This window comes from Molothrus ater, chromosome 21 (assembly GCF_012460135.2).
Source record: "Molothrus ater isolate BHLD 08-10-18 breed brown headed cowbird chromosome 21, BPBGC_Mater_1.1, whole genome shotgun sequence".
In the NCBI taxonomy this organism is placed as follows: Eukaryota; Metazoa; Chordata; class Aves; order Passeriformes; family Icteridae; genus Molothrus; species Molothrus ater.
In genome coordinates, this window is record NC_050498.2 from 10,717,038 (window position 1) to 10,730,811 (window position 13,774).

Here is a 13,774-nt window from a genome sequence, read left to right on the forward strand (position 1 = left end):
CTTGTTTAGGACAGCTCAAAACTCTCAGTGTCACTTCAGCCATCTGGGATAGGACCTCTTGTACCCTCAGACGGTAAATTTAGCAGAGATATTTCTGCAAGCAGCTCCCATGGCTGGCTTACAGAGAAGGGATGGTTTGAATCTAAAAGGAATAACCCCAAACTTCTGTCTCTGTTATTTCAGTGCAGCTATTCATCATGGAAGCACTGAATTCCCCACATACACTGAGCCATCTGCTCTATTTATTATATCCAAAGACATGCTCCAAAAATTGTAAAATCCCAACGAGACCAAAAAAAACGGAGAAAAAATTCCCATGGTCTGATATTCCATCTGTGCAACTTTTCCACTGCACACTCTTTCAGCAGACCTTTGAAATTAACCCCTTAAGTACCAGATGTACATCAATTTAGAATCACCTAAAATTCTTCACAAGAAGCAATGGTAAAGAGATCACAGAGCAATGGACACAAGGGGAGAGAGAAATGACAGCCCAGAATTCCAGGAAGGGAGGCAGCCTTATCTGTTGCCTGTGGGAAAATCACACAGTTCTGCTCCTGACTGCTCCATGATGACCCTGAGAAAGTGGCCTCATCCCCCTGTTCCTCCTCCCAGCTGCTGTTTGCCTTGTCTGTTTAGACTGCAAACTCTCCAGGGCCACGGTGGTGCCAGTGCTGCTCGCAGTCAGCAGGCACACACAGCACGGACGGGAAACGGAGCAACAGCTTGGTGCCAGCCCAGCAGCACCTCAGGGCACCAAGCTGAGCAAGGGGGGCTTGGTGCCAGCCCAGCAGCACCTCAGGGCACTGCTGCACAAGGGGGGCTTGGTGCCAGCCAGCAGCACCTCAGGGCACTGCTGCACAAGGGGGGCTTGGTGCCAGCCCAGCAGCACCTCAGGGCACTGCTGCACAAGGGGGGCTTGGTGCCAGCCCAGCAGCACCTCAGGGCACTGCTGCACAAGGGGGGCTTGGTGCCAGCCAGCAGCACCTCAGGGCACCAAGCTGAGCAAGGGGGGCTTGGTGCCAGCCCAGCAGCACCTCAGGGCACCCAGCTGAGCAAGGGGGGCAGGAGACACTCAGGGCCAAAACTACTGAGAGTTTTGAAAATGTGTTTACAGACCAAGAGCTGGCAAAGCCTCGTGTGCAAGGTCCCATGCACTCTCACAGCTCCTTGCAGGGCTGGGCTGTTGCTTTACTTGCATGTTGAGTTTTTAACCCTTCAGCTTGGGGACAGCTGTCACTTGGACCTCCCCAGGATCACAGAATCCCAGAATGTCCTGAACTGGAAGGAACCCACAAGGATTATTGAAGTCCAGCTCCTGGCAGCACTTTCCTGTCTCGATCCTCTGCTGCTCACCATCCACTTCATTGTGAGCCCTTTTTCTTCTCAACGTTCTTTGCCATCTCCTCCTTTCTTCCATTCTGTGTTTTCCTTTCACCTTCTCTTCTGCCTCCATGCCCTGAGGCTGAACTTTTCCATCCCCAAGAGGTTCTCAAAGAGGAGCTTGTGAATAATTAACAGTGTAGACTAAAAATAGCGTAATTTTTAATGGCAAGCACTACTGCACAGATGAGCTACCTCGGATTTAAGTGTGACTGGACCTAACTGTTACTAATTTGACAGGAGTGCTTTATAGAATGACTGCTGTGAGGAGGAGAAACATCACTTTTGGGCCTGAAAAAGAGAAGACAAAGCAAAGAAAATGTGTAGAACTGAATTCACCATGTCAGAATACAGGAGTGTGAAACCAGCAGATCCCGGTGCTCCAGCAGCCTGGGGAAAGTTCCATAGCCTGGAACCCTGAAGGTATTTCCAGGACAGGCAAAAAGGACAAAAGCCCTTTCACTTGTGAAAGCTTATTGCAGTGAGCAAAGACTTGATGGAGAAAGATGGCACCAAGTTTGTGAGTTTCCCAGCTGAGCAGCCCTGTGGAGGCTTGGCAGCTGCATCCCTAAAGGAAGATAATGGAAAACCCATAAATCAGCCTGAGCCACCCGCTGCAGGCCCTGGCAGTGACTGCCTGGGGTGTGACACCCGGGATCCCACAGCCACACCTCACCCAGGAAGAACTGAAAAATCACCCTGCATACACCATTTGCCAGGAAAATAAACACAGCAAGTCCCCAGGAAGGAAAGTGTGGTTTCTTTATCTCCTCAAGTTTAGACTGCATTTCGGACAGATACATTTTACTGAGCAGAGGAGATAAGTTGGCAGCTTGCAGACAGAACGCAGCTTTTCACCCCTCCCTCTCTGTCTTCAGACACAAGGACAAGCCCTTCCAGTCCCTCCCAAACAGAGAAGGTGCTACCAGGACAGCCTGTGACAACAAACAATTCCTAACAAGCTTGCAAACCCCTGGGGTTTTACATATCCCTTTCTGCCTTTTGTGTCCCTAACGCACAAAATGTGGACTGGAGAAAAAGAAGTGAGAAAGGCAGCAGTGTGGTAACACCCCTGTGCAGCTGAGTAAGCCAAAGCTGCAGTTTGCTGGCTGTAAGAGCCCCAGGGTCAGCAGCGTGTGCTGGCTCTGAGCAAAGCTCAAACCCTCCAGAGAATCCTTACGTGAGTCAGCTCAGCTCTGGGCTGGCCTGGCTCAAGCATCCACAACCCATGAGCAATTCCAAGCAGCATTTCACAATATTCACTGGCTTCAAGTCTGCCTTGCTCCAAGGAGTTGTCCAGGGATTAGCTGCAGAGAGCTGCTCAGGGCTCTTCCCTCAGCGGGCAGTGGGGGACGGACAGAGCAGGAACAGGATTGAGCTGCTTCAAACAAGTGCTAGGATGTGCTAGGGGAATTTATACAAACCAGCGCTAATCCGTGCTAGCGCTCACATCACCAAGAACATGCCGAACTTCTCCCTGCTCCTTTCTTTGACATTGTATCACTGCATAATTTTTAAAAAATGCTTTGCTGGCCTTGCTCACGCTGGGGTAATTCCTGGCTCTTGCTACAGCTGAATAGCTGATCCCATGGCTATTGCAATGCGCCTGCCAGTGAGGCCACTGCTTTGGAATGAAATCACAGTTATTATCTGCAGTTAATTATCCTGCTGCGTGCCTCTCTGAAGTCCATACACAGAGCAAGGAAGAGTCACTTCGTCGAGAAGAGGGGCAGAATTTAGATATGCAAAAGGAGAAAAGAGGTAATAGAAGGAGAGAGGGATGTATAGAGATGTTAATACAAAATCACAGAGAATGAGGGGCTCTCAGGGTCTCTTCCTTGTGAACAACTTCATTAACAGCAAAATTTTATCATAAACCAGATGCTGCTGGATTTAAAAGCTGAACTACACTCGTATAGAAAATAACACTACAGAGTAGGAGACTCCTCCAGCCCCCGAACCAGGGAGGCGCACGGCGGGTGGACGGGGTCGGGCTGCGCACCGGGCACAGCAGCGCGGCCGGGACGGGCAGCGGAGCGGGGGCGGGAGCGCGAACGGCTGCGGGTGGGCAGGGCAGGGCAAGGCAGGGTCCCGGGAGGCCGGGCAGGGCCGGGCAGGGCAGAGCAGAGCCGAGCAGGGCCGGTAGAGCCGAGCAGGGCCGGGCAGAGCAGGGCAGGGCCGGCAGAGCCGAGCAGGGCCGAGCAGAGCAGGGCAGGGTGGGCAGAGCCGAGCAGGGCCGGGCAGAGCAGGGCAGGGCCGGCAGAGCCGAGCAGGGCCGGGCAGAGCCGAGCAGGGCGGGCAGAGCAGGGCAGGGCCGGGCAGAGCAGGGCACAGCAGAGTGGGCAGAGCCGAGCAGGGCGGGCAGAGCAGGGCATAGCAGAGTGGGCAGAGCCGAGCAGGGCCGGGCAGAGCAGGGCACAGCAGAGTGGGCAGAGCAGGGCATAGCAGAGTGGGCAGAGCCGAGCAGGGCGGGCAGAGCCGAGCAGGGCCGGGCAGAGCAGGGCAGGGCCGGCAGAGCCGAGCAGGGCGGGCAGAGCAGGGCACAGCAGAGTGGGCAGAGCCGAGCAGGGCCGGGCAGAGCAGGGCACAGCAGAGTGAGCAGAGCCGAGCAGGGCGGGCAGAGCAGGGCAGGGCCGGCAGAGCAGGGCAGGGCCGGCAGAGCCGAGCAGGGCGGGCAGAGCCGAGCAGGGCGGGCAGAGCAGGGCACAGCAGAGTGGGCAGAGCCGAGCAGGGCGGGCAGAGCAGGGCAGGGCCGGCAGAGCAGGGCAGGGCCGGCAGAGCCGAGCAGGGCGGGCAGAGCCGAGCAGGGCCGGGCAGAGCAGGGCAGGGCCGGGCAGAGCAGGGTACAGCAGAGTGGGCAGAGCCGAGCAGGGCGGGCAGAGCCGAGCAGGGCGGGCAGAGCAGGGCACAGCAGAGTGGGCAGAGCCGAGCAGGGCGGGCAGAGCAGGGCAGGGCCGGCAGAGCAGGGCAGGGCCGGCAGAGCCGAGCAGGGCGGGCAGAGCCGAGCAGGGCCGGGCAGAGCAGGGCAGGGCCGGGCAGAGCAGGGCACAGCAGAGTGGGCAGAGCAGGGCAGGGCCGGGCAGAGCAGGGCACAGCAGAGTGGGCAGAGCCGAGCAGGGCGGGCAGAGCCGCTCCCCCGCAGCCCGACCCGGCCCCCGCGAACGCTCCGCTCCCCGCCCCGCCCTGCCGCCCGCCGCCGCCATCTTGCCCAGCCCGCGCCCGCCCGTCCCGCTCCGTGGCAGCCCCGCAGCTCCTCAGGCCGCCCGTCCATGGCCAGCTTTCCCCCGAGTGTCAACGAGAAGCTCATCGGTGAGAGGGGGGCGGGCGGACTCGGCGGGGGCAGCGCGGCCGGGCCCGGGCTCGGGCGGGGGCGGGCGGGCGCTCAGCCCATCCCGCGGCACAGCAGCGCGCTCGGGGCTGCCCGCGGGTGACGGGCGGGATCCCGGCACACGGAGCCCTTGCCGGCACACGGAGCCCGTTCCTGGCACACGGAGCCCTTGCCGGCACACGGAGCCGTTCCCGGCCGCCGGCCCATTCTCGCGGCCACGGGCAGGCGCGGGCCTGGCGGCATCGCCCGTACCGTACCGGCTGCGGCATCGCGCACAGCTCGGTCAGCACCGCGTGTCCTCCTGCGGGGGCTCAGCCCTGCTGGGTTATTCGGTGACACCGGGCCCCCTCCCAATGGCGGTAATCGCCGTGGAACCGCGGGGTGAGGCGCGGGTGGGTGCCCGTGCAGCCGGCGCAAGGCGCTGCACGGATCTCCTCCCCTCACGGATCTCCTCCCCTCACGGATCGCCTCTGTCCCCCCAGCTCGGTCGCGCACGGTAGGAGAGCTCCTGGCCCCCACGTCTCCCTTCGACAAGAAGTGCGGCAGGGAGAACTGGACGGTCGCATTCGCTCCCGATGGCTCGTACCTGGCGTGGTCACAGGGACATCGCATAGTGAAGCTGGTCCCCTGGGCACAGTGCCTCAACAACTTGTAAGACAAACCGCTATGGCTTTCGGTGCACCTGGAAAACAGGAGATAGCTTCAGATCGATTAAAACGCATGTATTGATCTTTTAGGCTTTGACACCTTGGGGAGGAATGAATTCCTTAAAATAACAGCTGTTCTGTCTCTTCCTATGTGGCCAGCAAGAGGAACAACTATTGCAACCTCACAAAGCCTGTGGAGGAGTGACTTGTTAATCAATTCAGACACTCTAAAATAAGAGGAAGTTAGAATGAAAAGGGAATTTAGAGACGTGGGGAGATCTGGCTGGCCCTTTACACTTCCTATCACAATGCTGTTTGGCTTGACCTTTTAGAAATTTACTTAAAGTCAGACCTCTTTCCTTATCATCCTTGTTCGAATGCAAGTGGAGTTCCAAAACACACATTTTATTGACACTTGCAGGTTGCATGTTAGTGAAGTTGGTAGCTGGCCGCTGCAGTTTTGTAGCTGGTTACATTTCTCTGACCCATTTTTCTCCCCTTTGGGGGTGGTTAATTGTTTTCCATGTGCTGGACACTCAGTAACTCTTTAGCAGAAAATCCTAGAAAATTTTGTGGCTCATTTTTCTGTAAATGCTTCAAAACTGTTGGATTTTGCACTAGATTAAGTTAGTATCTTGCTCTCTACAGAGGTAAAACTGTATACAGAGTATTAATATTATTTTGTGTTGGAAGGTTTCTAGGTGCTGGTCATTTTTCTCAGTTATCAGAAAAAGTCACGTTTATAATTTTAAAGTAACGATGCACCGTTTTGCGCCTCAGAGGTGTACATCATTACAGCTCCCAGGTGTCATCAGACCCTGCAGAAGGGTTTGTTTTTGGCTGTACCTTGTGCTGCAGCGTGCTTGGTGCTGTGTTTCAGCCTGCTGCACGGCACCAAGAATGGCGCGAACGCGGCCGGCACGCGGCTGCCGCGGCAGAGCAGCGAGGGCAGCCAGAAGAACAAGCCCTGCGAGCACGTCATCGACTGCGGGGACATCGTGTGGAGCCTGGCCTTCGGCTCCTCGGTGCCCGAGAAGCAGAGCCGCTGCGTCAACATCGAGTGGCACCGCTTCAAGTTCGGGCAGGACCAGCTGCTCCTCGCCACCGGCCTCAACAACGGCCGCATCAAGATCTGGGATGTGTACACGGGTGAGTGCAGAGCGGCTGAGGGCACAGCGGGCGCCCTGAGCTGCAGGGACACCCCAGCACTGCCACCGTGTCCCTCAGAGCGTTGTCCAGACGCTCCTTGTCACACTCGGGTGCCGGCTCACACTTCTTGCCGTGATCATGTTGTTGGTACACACCAGGAATTGGTTATAGAATTGTAACTGGGAACTGAACCTTCAATACAAGTTAAAATATTAAAAAAGCATGAGCTCCTGCAACTAGAAGTATCGAAAGACTGCCAAAGGAACAAGAGAGGCATGTCATGCTTTGAGATGTGAGAGATAGAAGATGCAAAATAATTAAATGTGTGCATACATACATTGGTTCTTTACTCAACAGTCTTCCTAGTTTTACCATGCTTTAAAAGCATGAAATTGCTGGTTTATGTTGATAAGGACCTTTAATTTTTTAAAAAAGAAAATGAATGACTTAAAAAGACTGAATCTGAGCTTAGGGACTTTCAGTTTTGCTGGTAGCACAGCTGCTCGGTTGGAGAGAACTCAGTTAAGAAAAATAATGATTATTGAGTAATCTGTCCTTGTAAACTTAAGCTTGGAACAGGTATGTTGATCAAAAGACAAGTCTTGCCTTATTTCTGAGGTTCTACTATATAGATTTTGTAGCTTTTCCAGGAGTTATCTCTTGATACAGGAGAATGAAGGGATCCATGTACTGCTCATTGTAGGGAGCATTTCTACCAAGAAAATTGTCTTTACATGCAGTAATTTTATATTCAGTACTTGTATCCATAAAACATTTGATCTAAGTACAGGAGTCCTTTGTGTTAAATTGCGGCGTTCTCATGTAACAGGAAAACTCCTCCTTAACCTGATGGACCACACAGAAGTTGTCAGAGATTTAACCTTCGCCCCCGATGGCAGCCTGATTCTTGTGTCTGCGTCCAGAGACAAAACCCTGCGAGTGTGGGACCTGAAAGATGATGGTAATGTCTGGGCTTTATCTGCTCCAATAGCTGAGAGAAGCACCCATGTACTCACCTCTTTTATTGCTCTAGACTCAGTTTGGTCGGGATTGCTTAAAAACTGCGTGTTCGGTTAGTCACTCACTGTGCACTGGGAATTCTTTAGTCACTCACTCTGCAGCCCCTTGGAATTCCTTATCTGACTGAACCCTGGAGGCAGAAGCAGGTTTTGGGCTAAGAGTGCATGAAGTGGCCTTTCTGAATAGGGACATGGAAGTAGAGGCTGCATCCCAGGGGTTTTATTTCTGTGTAGAATGACTCTGCAAGAAGTATTTTGGGAAAATAATACAAAATTTGACAAAGAAATAACTAACTTGGAAAAGCTTTCCCATCTGAATTTTGTAATACTTAACCAATTCTTACAGCAATGCCTTTCTGTTTAGGAAACATGATGAAGGTGCTGAGAGGCCATCCGAACTGGGTGTATGGCTGTGCATTCTCTCCAGACTCCTCCATCCTCTGCTCTGTTGGAGCTAGTAAAGCAGTATGTGTCAGAGTTTCTTGTTCCTTGATTCTCCTGAATTGTGTGCATAATCATTTTAAATCTAAGTAACATTAAGCTTGTGCTCGGTGTCATGAACTTCTAATGTTTGATGATGATGTGAAAGTGCATGAAATTAAACTGGCAAATGGTGCATTGAGACCCTGATTTGTGAATGGAACTTGCACTGCTTTTAGTTGAAGAGGCTGTAAGTGTGGAGAAATAGGTCTGCACAGGGTCATGGCATAAAAGAAAGACCACTAAAGCTGCCAGTGTTAAAAGATACTTAGATTAATGCATAAAACTATTTTGGTTTTGATTTTGTCCTTCCTATTTCGTGCTCAATGAGAAAGACTTCCCAAAGTTGGAGCCAGTCAGGGCTTCTGCTGCTGAACAAAATATTTCTCCTGTTTTCCCCTACCAATGGCAGTAGTACCTAAGAGTTAGAGGGAAGAGGAGCACACTGGTTTTGCTTCCATCCTAATGCCCTGCTAGAGAACTGAAAGCAGTGCAGGTAATGCATGTATGCCATAAGCTACTCTTGGCACTGAAGAGTCAGGGCAGACCAGAAAGGAAGTTCAGCCTGGTTCCAGGGGCTCTGTAGGCAGCGTGGTGCAGGCTCAGAGGCCCAGCTGAGGCACTGGCCATCACTCCTGCGGGAGTGCTCAGAGGCATTGTCCACGGCGGCGAGCACAGCCGAGCTCTGGGGTTTGGCTCTTAGTGGAGCAGAGGGGGATGTGTACATTGCTGTCTGGAGGCTGTGTGTTTTCCATAAGCTTCTTGCTTTCCCTGTCACAGGTGGTGGCAGCAATATTGGTGTGATTGAGTTAAGCTGGCACCACTCTGAGGAGCACAGTGGTGTTGGCGGGCAGAGAGTGGCAGCTCTGGCCGCCAGCCCGGCGAGCTGTACCGTCTGTACCGTAGGACGAAGTAACCTTGCCCTCGGCTGCAAGGGGTCCTGTACGTACGCAGGTGCTGCTCCATGTCCACTGTCTGCTTGCTTGCTTGCTTTTTTTTTTTTTGGTTTTTTTTTGTTTTGTTTTTTTTTTTTTTTATAATTTTCACAGCAGTGAAACACACTGACTCCTCAAACTTAGTTTCCAGTATAATAGAATGTTGGGGTCTCCTTGGAAAAATTAGTGAACGTGTTTATAACTGATTGTAAAATGGTTCAGAGTTAGGCAGTATGGGAGGCACTAAGGCTGAGTTTGTTTTGGTCAAACATAAATTTATCCAAGTTGTCAGAATTTAACCTGTGCAGTAAAACTGTCAAGGGAAAAATCAAGGCCGCTAGTGAGTGCTTTGAGGGACATAATAGCTTTTGCTAAAGACTTACATTCCTGTAAAACCATGCTGAAGTACATGGATAGTTCCTATTAAGTAATTCTGCACAGTCCTTATTTTGATAATATATAATATACAACTGCATGTAAAATACTGTAATATTCCATGAATTCTTACAATACACTGTGCAATTAGTTGGTAAATTGTAATATTAATGTTGTTTTTAACTGTTGACTTGATTTTAAATGACTAAATTCTTTCTAATAATGTGGTTAGACTTCCCTGTTGTTTTGCCACAGACATGACTTTTGGCTGTGAAAATTCTTTTTGCTTGCAGTATCTGTTTCTCTTCCTAGGCTGACGTTGGTGATCCAAGCAATTGTAAACAAGTGATCTTAAACTCAAAGGGATGCCACTGGAGTAACAATATGTTAACCTTACATTTTCTGTCTGTATATTTCTTAAAATTTTGGTAGTTACTGAAAAGAGGGGATTGTAGAGTTTAACCCTATTTATTTCTGAATATTTTAATAAAATAGTTTTGTAATATATGAATTTCAGTAAGCTACATGGTTAAATTGTGTTGCCTTTATCTTATATTTTGGCTTATTTTGTTAATAACATTTAACAAATTTGAGTTAGAACTTGCATGTCTGCTTTAATTATTTTTTAAAAAACCTTGATTTTAATCTGAATATGACACTGAGCATATTTCTTAATTGTAGTAATTCATAATACCTGATTTTAGTGTAATCCTAAATAAGACTAGCTATACTTAAAAAACAAATTAAGTGCTTCACTGCCTCTCTGACCAGAGCTATAACATTAGCTGATTTAATTGCAGGTTTTCCTCTGGGATATGGATAAATACTGCATGCTACGGAAACTTGAAGGCCATCACAATGATGTGGTAGCTTGTGAGTTCTCTCCTGATGGAGCGTTACTGGCTACTGCATCTTACGATACTCGAGTCTATGTCTGGGATCCACACGTTGGAGTGATCCTTCGGGAATTTGGGTAAGTGAAGCACTCGGATCTGGGAACTGTCTCCCAGAGTGGACTTGGAAATGAGCAGTGGCTGGTGGAAGTCCTAAAGCAGCAGAGGCTGGAGGTTGTTCTTCCATCTGAGAGCCAGTTTACAGCGCTGGCATTTTAAGGTTTGAATGACACCGAAGAGCACGCGGCAGTTCAGTCCCCGCTGCCGAATCCGCAGGGAACTGGCCCAGCGCCGTTTGTCTGGGAGTGCCTGAGCTCTGCTGTCCTGGCTGAGGCCGTGTCCTGTCCCTGAGCGTGTCTGTCCATCCGTCCACAGGCACCTGTTCCCCCCGCCCACGCCGATCTTCGCGGGCGGCGCCAACGACCGCTGGGTGCGCTCGGTGTGCTTCAGCCACGACGGGCTGCACGTGGCCAGCCTGGCCGATGACAAGTGAGTGTGGGCACGGGGCTGCTGCCCTCCTGCCTTCTGCCCTGGCCCAGGAGCCTCTAAGCACTGTCACTGCAGTGCTCCACACTAGCTTCTCGTGCAGCGTACAGAAAACACCAAGCACACTGAAAAACCCACTCTGGTAACTTCCTGTGTTGTCCTTCCCCCTCAGAATGGTGAGGTTCTGGAGGATTGATGAAGAATACCCTGTACAAGTTGCACCTCTGAACAATGGACTCTGCTGTACTTTCTCTACTGATGGCAGTGTTCTGGCTGCAGGGCAAGTATAGACTTCTTTTCCTTTCTAAAATATGAAGGTTACACAAGAGATTGAAAACAGTGGCTCAATGTTCTGAAAATCTTCATTTGTGACTTGCTGCCTGGTGCTTCTGACTGGTACTGTTTGTTTAAACATGCCTGGAATAGCAGTAAAATCAATCAGCTGATAAACTCGTTTCTTATCTTTAAAAATAAATATGTGAGAGACCCAAAACATGAGGATTGGAAGAAGCCCATCGGATAGCTGAGGGCAGTTGTTGTGTGTTAGGTGGCACAGCAGTGGCTGCTGGGAGATCCGCTCCCTTTGCATAGACAAGTTGCTTATTGTGCTGCTATAACTTAAAATAGGAACTGGAGTAAAGCAGGGTCAGGAGCAGCTGGAACTGAGCACCAGCAAGTCCCCTACCTAGTCATGTGTGTGTGTGTGTTGGTAGCAGGCTGAGCTGGTTCATGTGGAATAACCTGGAGGGTTTTGTGGGTTTTGTGCAGGACCCAGGATGGCAGCCTGTACTTCTGGGCAACCCCGAGCCAGGTGTCCAGCCTGCAGCACCTGTGTCGCATGGCCATCCGCAGGGTGATGCCCACCAGCCAGGTCAAGAACTTGCCTATCCCGGGCAAAGTGGTGGAGTTCCTTTGTTACCAGATCTGAGTTATTTGGGAGAAAACAAACAAATGAAACCAACAACTGGGAGGTGGCCCAGCTGCTGAAACTGGCTACAAACACTTTACAGAATCCTCAAACTGTACAGCCTTTAAGCTTAAAACTCTACAGGTTTTCAAGAGCTATTTAAAGTGATAACCTAAATACTATTTTATCAAAATGCCTGACAGGTAATTTTTTTTACTATTTATAGAAAACACAGTAGAAGTATTCCCGGTGTTCTCAATTTTCTAAAATGTAACTGTGAAAACATGTACATATATAGACATAAGCTGCTACATGTTATCAGTGTACCTTTAAAATTGCTTGTATGATTTTTCATGTGTCTTATGTATATATTGCTTTGGTAGAGCCATGATGCATCTGAGCTGTAAGTGGAAGGACAGCTGTTCTGGCACACTGAGGTAGGAAAACTATTGACTTACACAGCAGCTAAGCTTCCTTCTCTACATTGGTTGGGGTGCAGAAAGCTGCCCTCAGGTCAGACTTTGTGCTAGTTTATTTGTGAGAGGTACAGCTTTGTAGAGAGCAGTGTGTGGGGAAGGGCAGGAGGTTAAAAGGGGTGCAGTGCATCTGAGGTAACCCAGGACCATGCCTGAGTCAGCTGAAGGCCTTATGCTCCATAGCAGCAAACCAGGTGAAATTTCAGTATTGGGCAGTGTTAGAGAACTATTTCCTTACATTTCTGAAAATCTGACTACTGTATTTTTGCCTGATACTGTGTCTGTAATGAGAGACATTTGCAGACTCAGTTTATTATCCTTTAACCCTATAATATCTGTTTGGGGGTGATTATTGGTTAATGGCCAAAGATAAGCAAAATACTTGGTTTTGCCTTCTGTTATTTATCTGTACCTGCAGATATAAAGAATGTATGCATTGCATAAAATGCCTGATTATATATATTTTTGTTGAATTTTGTATTAAAGCTTGTATAAAAGTTTTCTGGTGTCTCATCTGGTGACTGATTTATCAACACTGTCTGGCTGCAGCGTTCCAGGCTGAGCTGGTGAGGCCTGGTTTGTGCTCCCAGACAGATGCTTACAGAGCTCTCTAAAGCCATGACAGTGTTATAGGCATGTGTGAGCTGCACATCTGCCTATTTAAGCACCTTCATGAGCTGAGCTAAAAGCTGAGCTTGCCATGAGCCTGTTTCTGCAAGATCACAGTTCCAGCCTTGGATCAGCAAGTAGGACTTCAGTGTGGGCTCTTGCAGGAGGGCCTTAGGAAGGGTCCCCTCAGGTTGTGTTCACCAAAAGCTCTGATTTATGGAAGTGGAGGAAGGAAACAACATCCCAGCTCCCCCTTTCACACCTCTGCCTGCAGGAGCTCCTCTGTTTGCTCTAACCTTTCTGCCAGGACACAAATGATAGTGTTAGACCAAGTACACAAGCTTTCCTCATTAGTGAGGCTATTTATAATAATGTACCACGTTTACAAGCCTCTTCCTGCCATGGTGGGACACCACAAGGTGAGGCCTGATCCCCAGCAGTTCCCAGCTGTGAGCAGAGCACAAAGCTGGGCCCTTCAGCAGGGTGAGGCACACGGCTCCTCCCAGCTGGGTTCAGTAACCACTGTCAGGGGAAAGGGAACGAGCAAAGCACAGCACCATGGAGAAACTTCCTGGTGGCTGAAGCTCCAGTTTTCTCTGGAATGCTCTGAAAACTCTATTTTCCACATTCATATATGGCATTTCAGTTGAATCATGAGTGAATAACACTGCTAAGTATTGTGTGGGGTTTGTTGTTTCAGTGCTAGATGAGGACTTCCATTGGAGCTCTTTAGAAATAGGGTGGATGAATGCTGTGACCTTTTCCTTATATATTACAATAGTCTCATAAAGGACAGAGGTTATGTAAGATCCCATGGGAAATCTGCTAGAGGTGTCAGGCAGAAACTGTTTATCCAAGTAATTATTTCAGATTAGAACCACCTGAGTAAGGCAGGCAGAGGGTTTCTGTGGGATGCTGGCTTCTGCATAAGGATGAGTTTGTTTTATAAACACTGCTCCACACCCAAATCCCACTGCAATGAGCTGGATCAGAACAGCCCTAATTATTGATGTACTAGAACCAAAAGAAAGCCAGAGTAAACTTCAGATAAGTTATGATAACACTGGTAGTTATCAGCAAGGTTATG

At 50.1% G+C, this 13,774-nt stretch overlaps 1 protein-coding gene across 1 annotated transcript; it reads left to right on the top strand.

The window, feature by feature from the left end:
* The first annotated feature begins 4,511 nt into the window (after positions 1 to 4,511).
* WSB1 (WD repeat and SOCS box containing 1) lies at positions 4,512 to 12,578 on the top strand. Its single transcript, XM_036395173.2, has 9 exons — positions 4,512 to 4,692; positions 5,194 to 5,362; positions 6,239 to 6,507; positions 7,337 to 7,468; positions 7,891 to 7,991; positions 10,117 to 10,289; positions 10,585 to 10,698; positions 10,868 to 10,975; positions 11,464 to 12,578. Exons 1-9 carry the CDS (start codon positions 4,653 to 4,655, stop codon positions 11,621 to 11,623), a joined length of 1,266 nt encoding a protein of 421 aa, XP_036251066.1. The 5' UTR covers positions 4,512 to 4,652; the 3' UTR covers positions 11,624 to 12,578.
* Positions 12,579 to 13,774: the final 1,196 nt, after the last annotated feature.

Excerpts from the sequence above, each read along its gene's own strand:
- WSB1 (XM_036395173.2), top strand. The coding sequence starts at position 4,653 with ATGGCCAGCTTTCCCCCGAGTGTCAACGAGAAGCTCATCG. Across the intron at positions 7,992-10,116 it reads CTGTTGGAGCTAGTAAAGCA|GTTTTCCTCTGGGATATGGA; the intron begins GTATGTGTCAGA and ends ATTTAATTGCAG. Across the intron at positions 10,699-10,867 it reads GCCAGCCTGGCCGATGACAA|AATGGTGAGGTTCTGGAGGA; the intron begins GTGAGTGTGGGC and ends CTTCCCCCTCAG.